This window comes from Saccharomyces cerevisiae, chromosome X (genome assembly GCF_000146045.2).
Source record: "Saccharomyces cerevisiae S288C chromosome X, complete sequence".
In the NCBI taxonomy this organism is placed as follows: domain Eukaryota; kingdom Fungi; phylum Ascomycota; class Saccharomycetes; order Saccharomycetales; family Saccharomycetaceae; genus Saccharomyces; species Saccharomyces cerevisiae.
In genome coordinates, this window is record NC_001142.9 from 545217 (window position 1) to 566958 (window position 21742).

Consider the following 21742-nt stretch of genomic DNA (forward strand, 5'->3'; position numbering starts at 1 on the left):
AAATAACAGCACCAAACGCTATCTCAAGGCAAACGTTCTTAATGTACCTACTGAATAAACCATTCCTCCCCGTTTGTATCAAAAGTATCCGAAACTGTTCTATGCGTGCAAAATGATATGTCTTGCAAAACTATTGGAAAGACCCTTCCACTACAGGTACAGTTTAGAAATGCCGGAGCTGCAAGTACTACGTGCCGGCAGCATGATAAACATACCCGCGTCCTATAGCCATTCAAGCCTACATATATGGTATATACAACATGAACGCTTTAGTACGGTCACCCCATCTACAAGCATAACCTCTTGGGCAAAGGCGCAAATAGTTGCCACGTGCGAGTGCGGTGCATGGGTGGCTGTCTTTTCGTCATTGGCACGACCCCTTGCAGGTGGGAGGTAGAACCAAATAATATCCGGTTGACGGTAAAAGCAGGTTTATATATAGTGTTAAAGAAAGGTATTGTCACATCCCGTCGCTACCCTTATCCAAACCACGATATCGCACGCACACCAGGAAAGTAAAGTTGTGTAAGCCGTAGCAGTTTTTTACAGGTTAACCGATTGAATAAGATAATGGCGGGAAACGGTAAGGACAAAGAGGTAGATAAAAGTCCCTCTGTTAGTACTTTGAAACTATTGGGAAAACGCCTGTTTAATTCCAGCAGTCACACGGATAACTCTTCGTTACTGCTTAGTGCCGAACAATTGGGCAATGGGAGAAGTTTAAGAAAAAGGCCAACGTCTCCGTCCATTAGTGGCAGTGGTAGCGGTGGTAATTCACCTTCGTCTTCTGCTGGGGCACGGCAGAGATCTGCTTCTTTACATAGAAGAAAAAACAATGCTTCTGTAGGATTTTCAAATGGGTCTGTGTCGTCACACAAGTCCTCTGTCGCATTGCAGGACTTAATTAAACATAATAATAACCCTTACTTGAACTCTCCCTCTGATATTCTGGGCACAGGTACTGGCATTGCCTCGACAAGAGATAGGGATAGAGCAGTTTTGGATAGAGAAAAGGAAAAAGAAAGGGCGAGAAACAAAGAAAGAAATACTCATCACGCGGGCTTACCGCAAAGGTCTAATAGCATGGCTAGTCACCATTTTCCCAACGAGAATATAGTTTATAATCCATACGGCATAAGCCCAAACCATGCTAGGCCAGATACTGCATTTGCAGACACTCTGAATACGAATAAGGAGAACGATTTGAGTTTTTACATGCATGATGGTAACAGCAAGATACGGATGTTGCCCCTTCCAATTGCTAATCCGAACGATTTTTTGCCCGAAGATATGAAACAATATAGTGTCCATTTAACGGATAATTTCGTATTTGATACGGACAATAAACCTATTGGTTCGGGTGGGTCTAGTGAAGTTAGAAAGGTTAAATCAAGTTACAGGCAAAAGGATGTTTACGCTCTAAAAAAACTGAATATGATATACCACGAGTCACCCGAGAAGTTTTACAAGAGATGCTCCAAAGAATTCATCATAGCTAAGCATTTAAGTCATAACGTTCACATCACGAATACTTTTTATCTTCTAAAAGTTCCCACGACCACATATACAACTCGTGGTTGGGGGTTTATTATGGAACTAGGTGTTAAGGACCTCTTCCAACTGATGGAAAGAACAGGCTGGAAGAACGTTCCCTTCAATGAAAAATATTGTCTTTTCAAACAAGTGGCCCAAGGTATTAAGTTTTGTCATGACAATGGTATTGCTCACCGTGATTTGAAGCCCGAAAATGTTTTAATTTCTAAAGAAGGTATATGCAAATTGACGGATTTCGGTATTTCTGATTGGTACCATGTGATACCTCATGACTACACTAGTCCAGTGAAAACATGCCAAGGTATGATTGGCTCTCCACCATACACTCCGCCAGAGGTAATGTACTTCGATGCCAAGAAGCACTACCCCGAAAAGTTCCAAAAACCCTATAATCCGTTGGCCATGGATTCCTATGCCCTCGGAATCATGCTGATTACCATGATTAACAATATCATCCCCTTCATCGATTCTTGTAACACTGATGCGAGATTCAGGGAATTTGAAGTGTCATATGACAACTTCATCAATCATCAAAACCCACATTTCAGGGACAAGGGCTGCCACAAGCCGGGTCCTGGTTCCGAATACTCTTTAGCAAGAAATTTCAAGAATACTGATGCCACGCGTATCGCATGGAGATTGGCTGACCCGAACCCTGCAACTAGATATACAATGGATGATTTATTTAATGATCCGTTTTTCCAACAAATTGAAACATGTGTCGAGCCAAATGATGATGACTTAGTAAGGGTTCCTGAATTAAGGAAAAGTACTTCTACCAATGATTTTAGTGAAAATTCATTAGATGCACCCCATGATCAAGAGGTCATTCACACGTCTAATCCATTCCTAAAAAAGGAAACGCTCACTTCTAAACCAAGATCGATGTTGGAAATTGCAGAATCTCCTTCCTTGAAACAAAAATCCAAGGTAAAAGATAGCGCAAAGACCAAAACACACGATGTTGGGGATGAAGGGGGGAATGAAAGCACCAAACCTAAGCAGCAAGATAAAAAGGAAAATTTGAAGAAAGATGAGGTCAAGAACGGCGACAAGGACAAAGTCATTGAAGAGGCTACCACGACTAATGTGGACAGCATATTGGAAAAACCAACACCAACCTCCACAAAAGTAGAGGACAACTTAAGCGAAGATGATTCCACAATGAAGGAATTAAAGTCGATGCTAAACTCCACCCCTACTACACCAACACATAATGGCCCCACTCCGCTCCCTGCAAAGGCTGGCACTCAATTAGATAAGCGTATGAGCGACCTATCACTCAAATCGGAAACACCGGCTTCTACAAAGAACTTTAGCGCACCGAATGTTTCGTCATCAAGCAATTCACTGAGAAGCCTCGGAAGTCCAAGCGTGTCATCCTCGAAAAAGAAGAAGGTAATTCACCACCACTTGGACATTACCAACAGCGTTACAAACATGTCATCCGTGAGCGCCTTTATCTCAAGATAGACGTTAGGACTTCTTTAATTCCCTCTTTTATGCTTTAGTATCGTCATATTCTTTCATACCCTTCCTTATAAGCTTTTTATATAAAATATCCCACCGGGAAAAGATAAAGAACGGAAGATAAATCAAACAATGAAATAAAGCACACACATATAAATCCACATATGTACTTATATATTTTACTTCAAACAATAAACAAACATTTTATTATTTATTTTTCCCGTACATCGATGTACGTGATCGGTTTTTCTCATTCCTCTCGGATCCTTCGGGACCACCATGTCTCACCCACCAAGGTCAAAAAAAAAATAAAATCGGACGAGAAAAGTATTGGGCAAACAACAATTATCCACGTGCTTATCACGTTTTTTTATTTAATGTAGAATGTAAACCATTATACCTTAAAGATAAACACTTTGTTAATTAATCATTTTAGTTGGCGGTCATTTTCATTTCTGCTACAAGTACCAACATCAAGTGCTTAAAATATAATACGGTTTTCTACACTTTTATTAACGATGAACTCTCTGGCAAATAATAATAAGCTTTCTACTGAGGATGAGGAAATCCATTCGGCAAGAAAAAGAGGCTATAACGAGGAGCAGAACTACAGCGAGGCCAGGAAAAAGCAAAGAGATCAAGGCTTGTTGTCACAAGAGAGCAATGACGGAAATATTGACTCTGCTCTGTTGAGCGAAGGGGCTACGCTAAAAGGGACTCAAAGTCAGTATGAAAGCGGACTGACGTCTAACAAAGATGAGAAAGGAAGTGATGACGAAGATGCGTCAGTGGCTGAGGCTGCTGTTGCCGCTACCGTCAATTATACAGACTTAATCCAGGGCCAGGAAGATAGTTCTGATGCCCACACATCTAATCAAACGAACGCGAATGGTGAGCACAAGGATTCCCTTAATGGGGAAAGAGCCATAACCCCATCAAATGAAGGAGTCAAGCCAAACACCTCCCTGGAGGGAATGACGTCTTCACCAATGGAATCTACACAGCAATCTAAAAACGACATGCTCATACCATTGGCAGAACACGATCGTGGGCCAGAACACCAACAGGATGATGAAGACAATGATGACGCTGACATTGATCTCAAAAAGGATATAAGCATGCAGCCGGGTCGTCGTGGAAGAAAACCTACTACTTTGGCCACAACAGACGAGTGGAAAAAGCAAAGAAAAGACTCCCATAAAGAAGTCGAAAGGCGTCGCCGCGAAAACATCAACACTGCAATCAACGTTTTAAGCGACCTCCTGCCCGTGAGAGAATCAAGTAAGGCAGCAATATTGGCGTGTGCCGCTGAATACATTCAAAAATTGAAAGAAACCGATGAAGCAAACATCGAAAAGTGGACGTTACAAAAATTGCTTAGCGAGCAAAACGCATCGCAATTAGCCAGTGCAAATGAGAAACTGCAGGAAGAACTGGGAAATGCTTACAAAGAAATCGAGTACATGAAACGCGTTTTAAGGAAGGAGGGAATAGAATACGAGGATATGCACACTCACAAGAAACAAGAGAACGAAAGAAAAAGCACTAGGAGCGATAATCCACATGAGGCTTGAGAGTTAAAAATAGATAGCTAAATGTATTTCGAGTCTCCCTATGTATCTGCGTCTCTGCCCCATAGCACCTCTGTTAAGTTTTTATCAATATTCCATCGGCATATTTGAAACCGCCCGGATGGTATTAGAGAATCACTCAGCCTCAAACTCAGCAAGTAAAAGAGGACGGGACGGACTTTCAAATATGTCTTTGTACGTTATTGTTTTTCATCCCTAAATGGCTTAGTAAAAAAGTTTTGCCAAGAATTTTTTGACGTTCAATGGAAAAATCGCCAAGAGAAATACGCACAACCTCCGTTTTCCCGCCTTTTATCAAAAAATCTTAGTTTTCCCTTCCTTTTTTTTTTTTTGGGTCGCAGAAAAGAAAAAAGATAGTAGTGGAGAGGATTACCTGAAAAAAACAGGCAAAAACGTCACATCCTTGAAGGTCCGCGACAATCACGGGCCTATTTCTACTTTGGGGCTTTGCTTGATTATTTAAGAAGAAACATTGGACGAAGATCAAGTAAGAGTGCACTTGTCTTTAGTCTGGCATTCCGCTATTTGTATCTTATATAGTTAACAACAACTGTTATTTACTTTCTGGAAAACAACCAACGTTTATTTTTATGAATTAGAATCATTGAGATTGTCTAAACGAGAGGAAGAGAAAGAAAGAGAGAAAGAGAAAAGAAAGCGAAGCAAGATACAATTCCAATGATGTTATCACTGCGCAGGTTCTCCATGTACGTTTTGAGATCTCTGCGGCTTCACTTTAAAAAGATAATCATTACTCTTCTAACTATCCAGTTACTATTCATTACCATATTTGTATTGGGCGGTCGCTCGTCGATTATTGACGGTAACTGGAAGTCATTCATGGCGCTCTTTTTCAAACCGCTTGCTTACACTAACAGAAACAACAACCATGCTTCTTTCGATCTGAGATCAAAAGACAACGTAGCCAAACTTTACGAAAAAATGAATTTTGATACTTCAGGCAAATGGATCGACACGTACACCTTGAAGAATAATCTTCTCACTGTGAAAATGGGTCCTGAAAAAGGGCAAGTTCTTGATTCGGTAGATGAATTGAGATATTACGATAACGACCCAAGGCTGGTATGGTCAGTTTTACTAGATCACTTATTAGAATCAGATTCCAATGAATACGCATTTTCGTGGTACGATTGGGCTAATTTTGACTCTACAAACAAACTCATTGCACTGAGACACACGAACATATCTTGCCAGTTCGTTTGCGAGGGTGCCTTTGATAAAAATGTGCTAGAAATGGTAGAGAGTGAAGTCCAAGAGCCTTTATTCGTCACAAATAGGAATAAATATGACGAATCGCTCTGGTACAACAGGGTAAGAAAGGTTGTCGATTCTAATTCTGTGCAGCAAGCCATACATGATCACTGCATGAATAATGACGCGTATTCCAATGGTACTCCCTTCGAATTGCCTTTTATCATAAGCGAAATTTCTGAAAGGTTGAGGCCAGAAGTGTATGACTTACAAGCCAAAAACCACTTGTTATATTCTAACTTTACTCCACTGTCATTAACCGTACTGGACAGCGATAAAGATGCATACAGAATCAATTTGAAGACAACAGACTCTTCCAAATCAAATATAGTACAGACAAATCTACTACAGAATTACATTAAGAGGCACAGAAATGAAATGGTAAATGGCGACCTCATTTTCAACCACACTTCCATGTTTGAAAAATTTTTACATCATGGATCCACTAAAAAAAGGAAACTTGACGTTGAAGCGTTGGATAAAACAATATACGCTGGAGAGTATCTAGAACTATCACCATCTGATTTCCAATTCAATGCAAAAGAGAGGATCATTGAATTAGAGACCAGGCTCAGGTCTGAAGGCCTACCATCTCATGATACCCACTATTTACGAAGTTTAAAGACGTCCGTAAATACGTCCCCTGCATTACAGCAAAAGTATTTCGCAGAGGCCTCTGATATTACGGACGCGACTGCCGATGGTCATCATAGAGACAGGCGATTTTTCTCAATCGGACATAATCTCCTAAATGACCCTCAGGAGTTTGAAGCAAGATTGAATTCTTTGATCAGAAATTTTCAGAAATTTGTTAAGGCTAACGGATTAATTTCCTGGCTATCGCATGGTACATTGTATGGATATCTATATGATGGTCTGAAGTTTCCCTGGGATGTCGACCATGATTTACAGATGCCCATTAAACATTTACATTACTTGAGTCAATATTTCAACCAATCCCTAATATTAGAAGATCCAAGAGAAGGTAATGGAAGATTCTTACTAGATGTAGGAAGCGCAATTACGGTAGGAGTTCATGGGAACGGCGAAAACAATATTGATGCTCGTTTCATCGATATTGACTCAGGTATATACATTGACATCACGGGACTTAGCGTTAGTTCCGATGCGGCTAAACAGTACATGTCCAAATTTGTAGAAGAAGAAAGCTCGGGCGAAAGCTTTTCTGCCCTTATTGAAGACTATAAGTTTGACGAAAACGACTATTTTGACGAGGTGGATGGTAGAGAAGGTTTAGCTAAATATACCATACATGAATTAATGGAATGGGTTAATTCTCATCCAGACGACTTTACGGATGCAGAAAAGAATTTAGTCACCAAAACATACAAGAAAGAGCTTGCAATTTCGAGAAGCGATTATGCTGAAAAAGACTTGTCTCCGAAACAAAGGTATTTGGTAAATGAGAAGTATAACCTTTACAATTGTAGAAACCAGCATTTTTCCAGTCTAAACATCATATCACCCTTGAGAAATACAATGTTCAGCGGTGTGTCAGCATTTGTTCCTAATAGGCCCATAGCAACATTGAATAATGAGTATAAAGTTCCGGCAAAATACGGGCTTTTGTCATTCCAAGGTAAGGTGTATTTACCGGAATTCAGATACTGGTTCTCGTTTGCAGACATGAAGAAGTTTGCAAATTTGCAGCTGAAAGAACCCAAGATAACACGACTGGAAAGTCCCTTAAATGATTTAAAATTCAGCGACATAAGCCTACTGATAACAAACATTTTAAAATGTGGGTTTCACTCCGTATTTGCCAGCTTATTTAATTCTTTTGACAGTACTGTTTACAGACTCAAAGAGCTTGAAATACAGTATGATCCTAGCTTGAGTGAGGAAGAAAAAAGTAGTCTATTAAAAACTCTACGGCGAGGAATGTCAAAAAAAATAAAATCACCAGAAAAAGATCCGATCATATATATATACGAAAGAAAGTTATGGGAAAACGTGGAAAAGTTGTTGAATGCGTCAAACATCTACAACATTGCTTCACAAGTTGAGAAGGAAAAAGGTAAAGAGTTTGTTGAACGGTCCCAGCAAGTATATGAAAGAAACTTTGACGGCTTCAGACTTCCCGATGGCGGCAACAGTAAGACTGTAAATGATCTGAATTCTAAGGGCTTAAATCTCTTTGGTGATAATAAGAAAACTTCAAACAATATATTTGGTTCAGACCAAAAATATTAAAAAACGTTCCCTTATCCTTCGGAATAGGATAATAACAAAAACCATTATTTATTCATTCTTGCCTCACTTAAATTCGGCCCTTACGGCGACATTTCAATAACATAAATATGCGTGTAACCTTATTAATTTATAATGTCTAATTTATTATAATATTCCTTCACCTAAACACTTCAAATTGGACCTCACGCAATATAGCGCCTTCTAGACCCTTGCCCAAATTACCCAGCAACTCTACGCTTTCATTGAGAGAATCAAGCGAACTCTCATCATCATCCTGTGAACCTTTAGGTTTTTTACCGTTAAATTTATAAATGCCAGAACTTCCTGCAAAAATCGTGGTACCATCTTCAGTACCACATCTGTTAGCTAGCACCAAAATCGCATTCTTTCCTTGGAACTTCCAAGGCTGTCCAAGGGAGGTTCCCAAAAATGTCTTTTCCAGTACTGTATCCTTTATCACTTCCTCAGAATCCAATAAGTCTATTGTGTCCTCCTTGTGCTTTCCATCTTTATAATATTCATGATCTAGGGGCATTCTAGTTTTGCCCAAAATGCTTTCGATAAGAGATGAATTTTTAAACCAATTAATTCTGGATTTAAAGTACAAAAAAGGAAAAAATCGTAGAATCCAGTAGTTTACGTTTGACATATCTGGTTCATCCATATCCTTATATTCACTTGTACTGTCGTCAGAAGGCACTCTGGGCGTACGTTGCGAATCACCAATTTTAAGCTGGTAAATTCCTTGAGATCCTGCCAAAGGCAACCCTTGCTCCTTTAAAGCGAAAGCTATTTTGTTCTTAGCGGCTTCTAATAATGAATTGTTATGTAACGTCTGTTTGTCTGTGATAGAAGTAGAGTTTAACCACGCCATTGGACATAGAATCAATTCAACATTATTGTCAACGCAAAAAGAAGAGAATTCAAAGTGATTAAAGGGGGCCATGAATTTGTAGGGACTTAAGTCCATACAAATACCTATTGATGCTTTCAAAGTCACATCTCTGTTGTAAGAGTCCTCATTAGAAAGCTTAGCACACTTTGAAAAATCCATGGGAAACGTCTGAAATCCCTCTGGATTCTCCTCGCAATCCCAATTCATTTCTGTATCATAGAGAAAAGTCTTTCTGTAATTAAAGATCTGCTCCCCCTGCGGATTTACTACCAGGGCAGAATTGTATAGCTTCTGTTCATCATCATCTTCAGGATATCCTATTATAGTGTAGCATTGAAATTTCTCGGATATTGATTTAGCCAGTTCAAAAGAGGGCCCTTCATCTTTCTTAGTAACATAAGGTAAAATATCTTTTCTGGCATGAAAACTGTAACCTGTCAATGCAAATTCGGGGAATAGTATTATGTCTGGTTTCACATAGGTGGCACTTTTCGTAACTTTATCCAATATTGACCATGTTCTCTTAATTGTTTGATCTACTTGCCCAATTTGCGGATTGAGTTGAATTACTAGTACCTTTAGTGATACTAAAAGTTTTGTGCTCATCTTAGCACCATGAATTGCGTCTATTAGCATTCACTGAATGTCACGATAGAGTTATCGCTGTAAACTAGCACTTTTTAGCATTGAAATGCTTAAAATGTGTGAAACTAAAGTGGTTTTATTTCCAAAGAAGGGTTATCCCTTACTAGGGCAACGAATGAATATCTATTAGGGCTATAAAACAAAAATAGTTAAGTGAGATATATACCCTCTTGAATGGTGCAGGGTAAATAATTATATATCGTTACGAACGAAAGATGAAAAATATGAAAAAAAAAAAAATCAAATTTATGTCAAGTGAAGGGCATTGCATGGCAAGTGTAAAGAATCCAAGAAGAAAAGAAAGGCTTAAAGCAATCCAGGTTAGTACTTATAAGAATGTCTGTTGTAGGATCGTTAATTTTTTGCTTGGACTGTGGTGATCTCCTGGAAAATCCTAATGCCGTATTAGGCTCTAACGTTGAATGCAGCCAATGTAAAGCCATATATCCCAAGTCACAATTCTCCAATTTAAAAGTCGTCACCACGACGGCAGACGATGCGTTTCCATCTTCTCTTAGAGCCAAGAAATCCGTGGTTAAAACTTCTTTGAAGAAGAACGAACTGAAAGACGGCGCTACTATCAAGGAAAAGTGTCCTCAGTGTGGAAATGAAGAGATGAACTATCATACTTTACAGTTAAGATCTGCAGATGAAGGTGCTACTGTCTTCTATACATGCACTTCCTGTGGTTACAAGTTCCGTACCAACAATTGATTGGGTTGTGTTCGCACATATTACAATTTGTACATTAATATCATCCCCGCTTTCATCATGTGAACATCTATAGAACATCATTTATAAAAACAAAAAATCTATGTACTGACGATATAATAGCGTACATTATCATATTATTCTTACTATTTATCATACTCATCGCATCTACTGTTCTCGAGAACGTGTAAAGTGATTTATGCCATTGAATGAAAAATTTTGTTAAGGAACAACTAGAAATATAATAGTGTCTTGGTGGATGTGGCAAATGAGGTGTGCGTGATAAAGAGCTACAAACTCAAAGTAATAACAGCTATCATCCATTTTTATAGCAATATTTGAAAATGGCTGCTCGTCCACAACAACCTCCTATGGAAATGCCGGATCTGTCGAACGCCATTGTGGCACAAGACGAGATGGGTAGACCCTTTATTATCGTGAAGGATCAAGGTAACAAGAAGAGACAGCACGGATTAGAGGCCAAGAAATCACATATATTGGCTGCTAGATCAGTAGCTTCTATTATCAAAACTTCGTTGGGTCCCCGTGGGTTAGATAAGATCTTGATTTCACCTGACGGTGAAATCACCATCACTAACGATGGTGCTACAATTTTGTCCCAAATGGAGCTAGATAATGAGATTGCAAAGTTGTTAGTACAACTTTCCAAATCTCAAGATGATGAAATTGGTGATGGTACTACTGGTGTTGTTGTTCTGGCAAGTGCGCTACTTGACCAAGCATTGGAGTTAATTCAAAAGGGTATACATCCAATCAAAATCGCTAATGGATTTGATGAAGCCGCCAAATTAGCCATTTCCAAGTTAGAAGAAACATGTGACGACATTTCTGCGTCAAACGATGAATTGTTCAGGGACTTTTTATTGAGGGCCGCCAAAACTTCTTTGGGCTCCAAAATTGTTTCCAAGGATCATGATAGATTTGCTGAAATGGCTGTGGAAGCCGTCATAAATGTCATGGACAAAGATCGTAAAGACGTGGATTTCGATTTAATCAAAATGCAAGGACGGGTTGGCGGATCTATAAGCGATTCAAAATTGATTAATGGTGTCATTTTGGATAAAGATTTTTCTCATCCACAAATGCCTAAATGTGTTTTACCAAAAGAGGGCTCTGATGGTGTTAAGTTAGCTATATTAACGTGTCCATTTGAACCTCCTAAACCAAAGACCAAGCATAAATTAGACATTTCTTCAGTAGAAGAATACCAAAAATTACAGACTTATGAACAAGATAAGTTCAAAGAAATGATAGACGATGTGAAGAAAGCGGGCGCAGATGTTGTTATATGCCAATGGGGGTTTGACGATGAGGCCAATCATCTACTTCTACAGAATGATTTACCTGCCGTAAGATGGGTAGGTGGCCAAGAACTAGAACACATTGCCATTTCCACAAACGGTCGCATTGTTCCAAGATTTCAAGACTTGTCTAAGGATAAATTAGGTACATGTTCCAGAATTTACGAGCAGGAGTTTGGTACTACTAAGGATCGTATGCTGATTATCGAGCAAAGTAAAGAAACAAAAACTGTAACATGTTTTGTTCGCGGTTCCAATAAAATGATCGTGGATGAAGCTGAACGTGCATTGCATGACTCACTATGTGTGGTACGTAACTTGGTTAAAGACTCACGTGTAGTTTACGGTGGGGGAGCAGCCGAAGTGACTATGTCCCTGGCTGTCTCTGAGGAAGCTGATAAGCAACGTGGTATTGATCAGTATGCATTCCGTGGATTCGCCCAAGCGTTAGACACCATTCCAATGACTTTGGCTGAAAATTCTGGTCTTGATCCAATCGGAACTTTGTCTACATTGAAAAGTAAACAACTGAAAGAAAAGATTTCCAACATTGGTGTCGATTGCTTAGGTTACGGGTCTAATGACATGAAGGAACTATTTGTCGTTGATCCATTTATTGGCAAAAAGCAGCAAATTCTTTTAGCTACTCAATTATGTAGAATGATTTTAAAGATTGATAACGTCATCATTAGTGGTAAAGATGAGTATTGATTTTGTATAAATAAATAATAAAAGATAAGTTTTAATCACATATCCCACAATTTTTTTTCTCAGATCAGCATTTGGGGTTACTTGATTGTACATATACGTGTATATAATCAGTTGTATACGTATATTTAAATGAAGTGAGGGGCGTTTCAGTTATTTGCATTTGTTTTTGTACCTTTTTCCTTATAAGATGAGTCATGACTCAATAATCAAACCATGTTGAAAAGGCTGAAATTTCTAACAATTTCCGGACCATATTCCTCATAATCTTTCTTAGTGTGACAGTAGCCTTTGAATTCGGCTGTTTGTGCCAGCAGCGAGCCACCAAACCAGACAGCGTTTCTCTGCTTCCGATGAGAAATCACGGAAACATCTACACCAGTCGATTTAGTTCCACTTAACAGCTCACTTTGTGCGATTCTGTTATTTACGATAGACTTTAGATCTCTTTGTAAACGACGTCCAAAATCTTTGAACATGGTAGACCCACCTGATAGTACAATATTGTTGTATAAACCTTTACGGACGTCAATAGGGCAAGCCTGGATAGTTTGATCCACTACCGTGGGTAAAGGAGTCAAGAAGTCTGAGGATGCAATTTCTGGATTGAAGAAGATTTCAGGTGCTAAGAATCTTTCGTAACCAATATCTACGACTTTTCTCCTTGTCTTTTCTTGGTTTTCCACCACAAATTGGGCAAATTTAGAAGGATCTTTATCGAATTTGTTAAACTCCTTTACAATATCTGGACAGACGTAACAGTATTCTTGCTTAATCTTTTCGGCAGTTCTCAAGGAAGTGTCTGCTTCACCACGTTCTCTTAGCAAGGATTGGATGAACAATGTGATGTCTCTACCGGCTATTGGAATGTTTTTAATTGCTGAGCCAATGACGTAACCTTCCGCCACTGGGATGACGTGGGTGACACCATCACCAGAATCTATAACAGTACCAGTTAATGATCTATCCGTGACTTTTGAAGAGGTCCATGACGCAGCCAGAGCCAAAACTGCTTGCACAGCAATATATAGACCAGCACAATTAAATGATTCAAAAAAAATCTCCGCCACTTGCTCTCTGTTTTCTGGAGGATTCAGTGGTGGTTCGGTCAATAGGAAAAAATGATCTTCAGGCTCTGTTCTTAAATACTTGAAGATGGAATTTTCCCAGAATCTTTCCATGTGATCCCAATTTTCCACTTGACCGTGTCTGATTGGATAGCTCAAAGAGTAAGAGGGTCCTTGGGATGCTACTAAAGCCTCATTTCCAATATAGAAATCCAAATCTTCTGTACCTCTTTTACCGGATAAATTATTAGACAGCAAACCACCTGTTGCACCATTGAAATTGGTTGCAGAGGTGGAATTTCCAAAGTATGATGCTTCATTACTAACTGCTGAGGGCGCACCAACGCCCGAGGACTTCTTTGTATTTGAAGGTGCAGCTGTGGCTATTGCAGTAGGGAAGACCCAGGAGGGAGAATCATTACCGGCGAAACCGAGCTTGGTCAGCCCGGTACCATTGTCCATGACAACAGCGGGATTGTTTAAGTATGACATTGAATCCTAATTTCTTGCTCAATCGTGAGGCCTTACGGTAGGGCCAATTCTTGATTAAACTACTCTCATATATTTTTGTTTGAAACTTTTGAAAAGGGGTTCTCGCCATTTTGAAGCCGCGGACAGCCGGGTGACTACTGAAAGTCCTTATCGAAGGGTCTTCTTGAGCTTACGTTAAAAAAGAGCCATAGTAGCTTCACGAGAGAGTCATTGGTAAAGTGAAACATACATCAACCGGCTAGCAGGTTTGCATTGATATGGAACCGCATGAGGAGCAGATTTGGAAGAGTAAACTTTTGAAAGCGGCTAACAACGATATGGACATGGATAGAAATGTGCCGTTGGCACCGAATCTGAATGTGAATATGAACATGAAAATGAATGCGAGCAGGAACGGGGATGAATTCGGTCTGACTTCTAGTAGGTTTGATGGAGTGGTGATTGGCAGTAATGGGGATGTAAATTTTAAGCCCATTTTGGAGAAAATTTTCCGCGAATTAACCAGTGATTACAAGGAGGAACGAAAATTGGCCAGTATTTCATTATTTGATCTACTAGTATCCTTGGAACATGAATTGTCGATAGAAGAGTTCCAAGCAGTTTCAAATGACATAAACAATAAGATTTTGGAGCTGGTCCATACAAAAAAAACGAGCACTAGGGTAGGGGCTGTTCTATCCATAGACACTTTGATTTCATTCTACGCATATACTGAAAGGTTGCCTAACGAAACTTCACGACTGGCTGGTTACCTTCGAGGGCTAATACCTTCTAATGATGTAGAGGTCATGAGACTCGCTGCAAAGACTCTGGGCAAGTTAGCCGTTCCAGGAGGTACATATACCTCTGATTTCGTGGAATTTGAGATAAAGTCTTGCTTAGAATGGCTTACTGCCTCCACGGAAAAGAATTCATTCTCGAGTTCGAAGCCAGACCATGCTAAACATGCTGCGCTTCTGATTATAACAGCGTTGGCAGAGAATTGTCCTTATTTACTCTACCAATACTTGAATTCCATACTAGATAACATTTGGAGAGCACTAAGAGACCCACATTTGGTGATCAGAATTGATGCGTCCATTACATTGGCCAAATGTCTTTCCACCCTACGAAATAGGGATCCTCAGTTAACTAGCCAGTGGGTGCAGAGATTGGCTACAAGTTGTGAATACGGATTTCAAGTAAACACATTAGAATGCATCCATGCAAGTTTGTTGGTTTATAAGGAAATCTTGTTTTTGAAGGATCCCTTTTTGAATCAAGTGTTCGACCAAATGTGTCTAAATTGCATAGCTTATGAAAATCATAAAGCGAAAATGATTAGAGAAAAGATTTACCAGATTGTTCCCCTATTAGCATCGTTCAATCCTCAATTATTTGCTGGCAAATATTTGCACCAAATTATGGACAACTATTTAGAGATTTTAACCAATGCTCCAGCAAATAAAATACCACATCTCAAAGATGACAAACCACAGATTTTAATATCGATTGGTGATATTGCATATGAAGTCGGGCCCGATATCGCACCTTATGTGAAACAAATTCTTGATTATATTGAACATGATTTACAGACGAAATTCAAATTCAGAAAGAAATTTGAAAATGAAATTTTCTACTGCATCGGAAGATTGGCAGTTCCCTTGGGCCCCGTTCTAGGTAAATTATTAAACAGAAATATACTGGACCTGATGTTCAAATGCCCTCTTTCCGACTATATGCAGGAAACGTTTCAAATTCTGACTGAGAGAATACCATCACTAGGCCCCAAAATAAATGACGAGTTGCTTAACCTAGTCTGTTCAACCTTATCTGGAACACCATTTATCCAGCCAGGGTCACCAATGGAGATACCATCGTTTTCGAGAGAAAGAGCAAGAGAATGGAGAAATAAAAACATCCTACAGAAAACTGGTGAAAGTAACGATGATAATAATGATATAAAAATCATTATACAAGCTTTTAGAATGTTAAAAAATATCAAAAGCAGATTTTCGTTGGTGGAATTCGTGAGAATTGTTGCACTTTCTTACATTGAGCATACAGATCCCAGAGTAAGGAAACTAGCTGCGTTGACATCTTGTGAAATTTACGTCAAGGATAACATCTGCAAACAAACATCACTACACTCTCTGAACACTGTATCTGAAGTGTTATCAAAGCTTCTAGCCATTACGATTGCGGACCCTTTACAAGATATCCGTTTAGAAGTTTTAAAGAATCTTAATCCATGTTTCGATCCCCAGTTGGCACAACCAGATAATTTGAGACTCTTGTTTACTGCACTGCACGATGAGTCGTTCAATATTCAGTCAGTAGCAATGGAGCTTGTCGGTAGGTTGTCTTCCGTAAACCCTGCATACGTCATCCCATCGATAAGAAAAATACTACTGGAACTGCTAACAAAATTAAAATTCTCAACTTCTTCTCGAGAAAAGGAAGAAACTGCCAGTTTGTTATGTACTCTTATCAGGTCGAGTAAAGATGTTGCGAAACCTTATATCGAACCTCTTTTAAATGTTCTTTTACCAAAATTCCAAGATACCTCTTCAACGGTTGCATCAACTGCACTGAGAACTATAGGTGAGCTATCTGTTGTAGGGGGCGAAGATATGAAGATATATCTTAAGGATTTGTTTCCTTTAATTATCAAAACATTTCAGGATCAATCAAACTCTTTCAAGAGAGAAGCTGCACTTAAGGCCCTTGGTCAACTTGCAGCCTCATCTGGTTACGTGATAGATCCTTTACTCGACTATCCCGAATTATTGGGTATATTGGTGAATATATTGAAGACAGAAAACTCTCAAAATATTAGGAGACAAACAGTCACTTTGATAGGTATACTGGGAGCTATCGACCCATATCGCCAAAAAGAACGTGAGGTTACCTCTACTACCGATATATCTACAGAACAGAACGCCCCGCCTATCGACATTGCTCTTCTCATGCAGGGCATGTCTCCTTCGAATGATGAGTATTATACCACTGTTGTCATTCACTGCCTGCTAAAAATCCTAAAAGATCCATCCCTATCATCTTACCACACTGCCGTGATCCAAGCGATTATGCATATTTTTCAAACCCTTGGTCTAAAATGTGTTTCATTCTTGGACCAGATCATCCCAACTATTTTGGACGTAATGCGTACATGCTCTCAGTCACTATTAGAATTTTACTTCCAACAGCTTTGCTCTTTGATTATTATCGTAAGGCAACACATAAGACCTCATGTCGATTCTATATTCCAGGCTATCAAAGATTTTTCTTCGGTTGCTAAGCTACAAATAACGCTTGTAAGTGTTATTGAAGCAATATCAAAGGCTCTGGAGGGTGAATTCAAAAGATTGGTCCCTCTTACTCTGACCTTGTTCCTTGTAATTTTGGAGAATGACAAGTCTAGTGACAAGGTCCTCTCCAGAAGGGTATTGAGACTGTTAGAATCGTTTGGTCCTAACTTAGAAGGTTATTCGCATTTGATTACACCCAAGATAGTTCAAATGGCAGAATTCACCAGCGGGAACCTACAAAGGTCTGCAATAATTACTATTGGCAAACTGGCCAAGGATGTTGACCTTTTTGAGATGTCCTCAAGAATTGTTCACTCTTTACTTAGGGTACTAAGTTCAACAACGAGTGACGAACTCTCAAAAGTCATTATGAATACTTTAAGTCTACTGCTAATACAAATGGGCACATCCTTTGCTATCTTCATCCCTGTCATTAATGAAGTTTTAATGAAGAAACATATTCAACACACAATATATGATGACTTGACAAACAGAATATTAAACAATGATGTTTTACCCACAAAAATTCTTGAAGCAAATACAACGGATTATAAGCCCGCGGAACAAATGGAGGCAGCAGATGCTGGGGTCGCAAAATTACCTATAAACCAATCAGTTTTGAAAAGTGCATGGAATTCTAGCCAACAAAGAACTAAAGAAGATTGGCAGGAATGGAGCAAACGTCTATCCATTCAATTATTAAAAGAGTCACCCTCCCATGCTCTAAGAGCTTGTTCAAATCTTGCAAGCATGTATTATCCACTAGCCAAAGAACTTTTTAATACCGCATTCGCATGTGTTTGGACCGAACTTTATAGCCAATATCAAGAAGATTTAATTGGGTCATTATGTATAGCCTTATCTTCTCCCTTAAATCCACCAGAAATACATCAAACATTGTTAAACCTGGTAGAATTTATGGAACACGATGACAAGGCATTACCAATACCAACTCAAAGCCTGGGCGAGTATGCTGAAAGATGTCACGCCTATGCCAAAGCGCTACATTATAAAGAGATTAAATTTATTAAAGAGCCTGAGAACTCAACTATTGAATCATTGATCAGCATTAACAACCAGCTGAATCAAACGGATGCTGCAATTGGTATATTAAAGCATGCCCAACAACATCATTCACTTCAATTAAAGGAGACATGGTTTGAAAAATTAGAGCGTTGGGAAGATGCACTACATGCTTATAATGAACGTGAAAAGGCAGGTGATACTTCCGTGAGCGTTACACTCGGTAAGATGAGATCCCTTCATGCCCTTGGCGAATGGGAACAGTTGTCGCAATTGGCAGCTAGAAAGTGGAAAGTTTCGAAGCTACAAACTAAGAAGCTAATAGCTCCCTTGGCAGCTGGTGCTGCGTGGGGGTTGGGAGAGTGGGATATGCTTGAGCAATATATCAGCGTTATGAAACCTAAATCTCCAGATAAGGAATTTTTTGATGCAATTTTATACTTGCACAAGAATGATTACGACAATGCTAGTAAGCATATATTAAACGCCAGAGATTTGCTTGTGACTGAAATTTCCGCGTTGATCAATGAAAGTTATAATAGAGCATATAGCGTTATTGTTAGAACTCAAATAATAACAGAGTTTGAGGAAATCATCAAGTATAAACAATTGCCACCTAATTCCGAGAAAAAACTTCACTATCAAAATCTTTGGACAAAAAGACTGCTGGGCTGCCAAAAAAATGTCGATTTATGGCAAAGAGTGCTTAGAGTAAGATCATTGGTAATAAAGCCCAAGCAAGACCTGCAAATATGGATAAAATTTGCAAATTTGTGCAGAAAATCTGGTAGAATGAGGCTAGCAAATAAGGCATTGAATATGCTACTAGAAGGAGGCAACGATCCTAGTTTACCAAATACGTTCAAAGCTCCTCCCCCAGTTGTTTACGCGCAACTAAAATATATTTGGGCTACAGGAGCTTATAAAGAAGCATTAAACCACTTGATAGGATTTACATCCAGGTTAGCGCATGATCTTGGTTTGGATCCGAATAATATGATCGCGCAAAGTGTCAAACTCTCAAGTGCAAGTACTGCTCCGTATGTTGAGGAATACACAAAATTATTAGCTCGATGTTTTTTAAAGCAAGGTGAGTGGAGAATAGCAACACAACCGAACTGGAGAAACACAAATCCGGATGCAATTCTTGGTTCTTATCTATTGGCTACACATTTCGATAAAAATTGGTACAAGGCATGGCATAATTGGGCCTTAGCTAATTTTGAAGTAATATCCATGGTTCAGGAAGAGACTAAGCTCAACGGAGGTAAGAATGATGATGATGATGACACGGCAGTTAATAATGATAATGTGCGGATTGACGGTAGTATCCTAGGAAGTGGTTCTTTGACTATTAATGGCAACAGATACCCGCTAGAGCTTATTCAAAGACATGTTGTTCCAGCGATCAAGGGCTTTTTTCATTCAATATCTCTATTAGAAACAAGTTGTTTGCAAGACACGTTGAGGTTATTGACTCTTTTATTTAACTTTGGTGGTATTAAAGAAGTCTCACAAGCCATGTATGAAGGCTTCAATTTGATGAAAATAGAGAACTGGCTTGAAGTCTTACCACAGTTGATCTCTCGTATACATCAGCCAGATCCTACGGTGAGTAATTCCCTTTTGTCGTTGCTTTCTGATTTAGGGAAAGCTCATCCACAAGCTCTCGTGTATCCTTTAACTGTCGCGATCAAGTCTGAATCTGTTTCAAGACAAAAAGCGGCTCTTTCAATAATAGAGAAAATTAGGATTCATAGTCCAGTCCTGGTAAACCAGGCAGAATTAGTTAGTCACGAGTTGATCAGAGTAGCCGTTCTATGGCACGAATTATGGTATGAAGGACTGGAAGATGCGAGCCGCCAATTTTTCGTTGAACATAACATAGAAAAAATGTTTTCTACTTTAGAACCTTTACATAAACACTTAGGCAATGAGCCTCAAACGTTAAGTGAGGTATCGTTTCAGAAATCATTTGGTAGAGATTTGAACGATGCCTACGAATGGTTGAATAACTACAAAAAGTCAAAAGACATCAATAATTTGAACCAAGCTTGGGATATTTATTATAACGTCTTCAGAAAAATAACACGTCAAATACCACAGTTACAAACCTTAGACTTACAGCATGTTTCTCCCCAGCTTCTGGCTACTCATGATCTCGAATTGGCTGTTCCTGGGACATATTTCCCAGGAAAACCTACCATTAGAATAGCGAAGTTTGAGCCATTATTTTCTGTGATCTCTTCGAAGCAAAGGCCAAGAAAATTCTCCATCAAGGGTAGCGACGGTAAAGATTATAAATACGTTTTAAAGGGACATGAAGATATAAGACAAGATAGCCTTGTTATGCAATTATTTGGTCTAGTTAACACTTTGTTGAAGAATGATTCAGAGTGTTTCAAGAGACATTTGGATATCCAACAATACCCGGCTATTCCATTGTCGCCTAAATCTGGTTTACTAGGATGGGTACCAAATAGTGACACATTCCACGTTTTGATCAGAGAACACCGTGATGCCAAAAAAATTCCGTTGAACATTGAACATTGGGTTATGTTACAAATGGCCCCCGATTATGAGAATTTGACTCTTTTACAAAAAATTGAAGTATTCACGTACGCTTTAGATAATACAAAAGGCCAAGACCTTTATAAAATATTATGGTTAAAGAGTAGGTCGTCAGAGACATGGCTAGAACGTAGAACAACTTATACGAGATCTTTAGCAGTTATGTCCATGACTGGTTATATTCTGGGACTAGGTGATCGCCATCCAAGCAACCTGATGCTAGATAGAATCACCGGTAAAGTTATCCACATTGATTTCGGCGATTGTTTTGAAGCTGCCATCTTAAGAGAAAAGTATCCAGAAAAAGTGCCATTTAGACTAACTAGGATGTTAACATACGCAATGGAAGTTAGTGGAATTGAAGGCAGTTTCCGAATTACTTGTGAAAATGTCATGAGAGTCTTAAGAGATAATAAAGAATCATTAATGGCGATCTTGGAAGCTTTTGCGCTTGATCCTTTGATCCATTGGGGATTTGATTTACCGCCACAAAAACTTACTGAGCAAACTGGAATTCCTTTGCCGTTGATTAATCCTAGTGAATTATTAAGGAAGGGGGCAATTACTGTCGAAGAAGCGGCAAATATGGAAGCAGAACAACAAAATGAGACCAAAAACGCCAGAGCAATGCTTGTTTTGAGACGTATTACAGATAAATTAACGGGCAATGATATCAAGAGGTTCAATGAATTAGACGTCCCTGAGCAGGTTGATAAACTGATCCAACAAGCCACTTCTATTGAAAGGTTATGTCAACATTATATTGGATGGTGCCCATTCTGGTGACTGCGGTGTCATTTTTCATTTCGTGCTTTGTTTACTATTTATTTTTTTTGTATTACGCATTTGTATACGTGTGCAAGTATTGTGTATTATTATTATTATTATCATTATTTTTGTAATATCTCGTCATTAT

General features: G+C 39.0%; 8 protein-coding genes across 8 annotated transcripts; 6 read left to right on the forward strand and 2 right to left on the reverse strand.

The window, feature by feature from the left end:
- Positions 1-570: 570 nt before the first annotated feature.
- Positions 571-3027, forward strand: PTK2 (protein kinase PTK2; the record flags this gene model as incomplete). The annotated part of the gene is made up of 1 exon (NM_001181717.3): positions 571-3027. One exon carries the CDS (start codon positions 571-573, stop codon positions 3025-3027), a length of 2457 nt encoding a protein of 818 aa, NP_012593.3.
- Positions 3028-3542: 515 nt separating this feature from the next.
- On the forward strand, positions 3543-4598 carry CBF1 (Cbf1p; the record flags this gene model as incomplete). The annotated part of the gene is made up of 1 exon (NM_001181718.1): positions 3543-4598. One exon carries the CDS (start codon positions 3543-3545, stop codon positions 4596-4598), a length of 1056 nt encoding a protein of 351 aa, NP_012594.1.
- Positions 4599-5294: 696 nt separating this feature from the next.
- On the forward strand, positions 5295-8102 carry MNN14 (Mnn14p; the record flags this gene model as incomplete). The annotated part of the gene is made up of 1 exon (NM_001181719.1): positions 5295-8102. One exon carries the CDS (start codon positions 5295-5297, stop codon positions 8100-8102), a length of 2808 nt encoding a protein of 935 aa, NP_012595.1.
- A 157-nt stretch (positions 8103-8259) lies between these two features.
- NTA1 (amidase) lies at positions 8260-9633 on the reverse strand (the record flags this gene model as incomplete). Its single annotated transcript, NM_001181720.3, has 1 exon — positions 8260-9633. The coding sequence occupies one exon, from the start codon at positions 9631-9633 to the stop codon at positions 8260-8262; it is 1374 nt and encodes a 457-aa protein (NP_012596.3).
- A 345-nt stretch (positions 9634-9978) lies between these two features.
- Positions 9979-10356, forward strand: RPA12 (DNA-directed RNA polymerase I core subunit RPA12; the record flags this gene model as incomplete). Its single annotated transcript, NM_001181721.1, has 1 exon — positions 9979-10356. One exon carries the CDS (start codon positions 9979-9981, stop codon positions 10354-10356), a length of 378 nt encoding a protein of 125 aa, NP_012597.1.
- Positions 10357-10697: 341 nt separating this feature from the next.
- Positions 10698-12386, forward strand: CCT5 (chaperonin-containing T-complex subunit CCT5; the record flags this gene model as incomplete). The annotated part of the gene is made up of 1 exon (NM_001181722.1): positions 10698-12386. One exon carries the CDS (start codon positions 10698-10700, stop codon positions 12384-12386), a length of 1689 nt encoding a protein of 562 aa, NP_012598.1.
- A 206-nt stretch (positions 12387-12592) lies between these two features.
- On the reverse strand, positions 12593-13942 carry ARP3 (actin-related protein 3; the record flags this gene model as incomplete). Its single annotated transcript, NM_001181723.3, has 1 exon — positions 12593-13942. The coding sequence occupies one exon, from the start codon at positions 13940-13942 to the stop codon at positions 12593-12595; it is 1350 nt and encodes a 449-aa protein (NP_012599.3).
- Positions 13943-14199: 257 nt separating this feature from the next.
- On the forward strand, positions 14200-21612 carry TOR1 (phosphatidylinositol kinase-related protein kinase TOR1; the record flags this gene model as incomplete). The annotated part of the gene is made up of 1 exon (NM_001181724.1): positions 14200-21612. The coding sequence occupies one exon, from the start codon at positions 14200-14202 to the stop codon at positions 21610-21612; it is 7413 nt and encodes a 2470-aa protein (NP_012600.1).
- Positions 21613-21742: the final 130 nt, after the last annotated feature.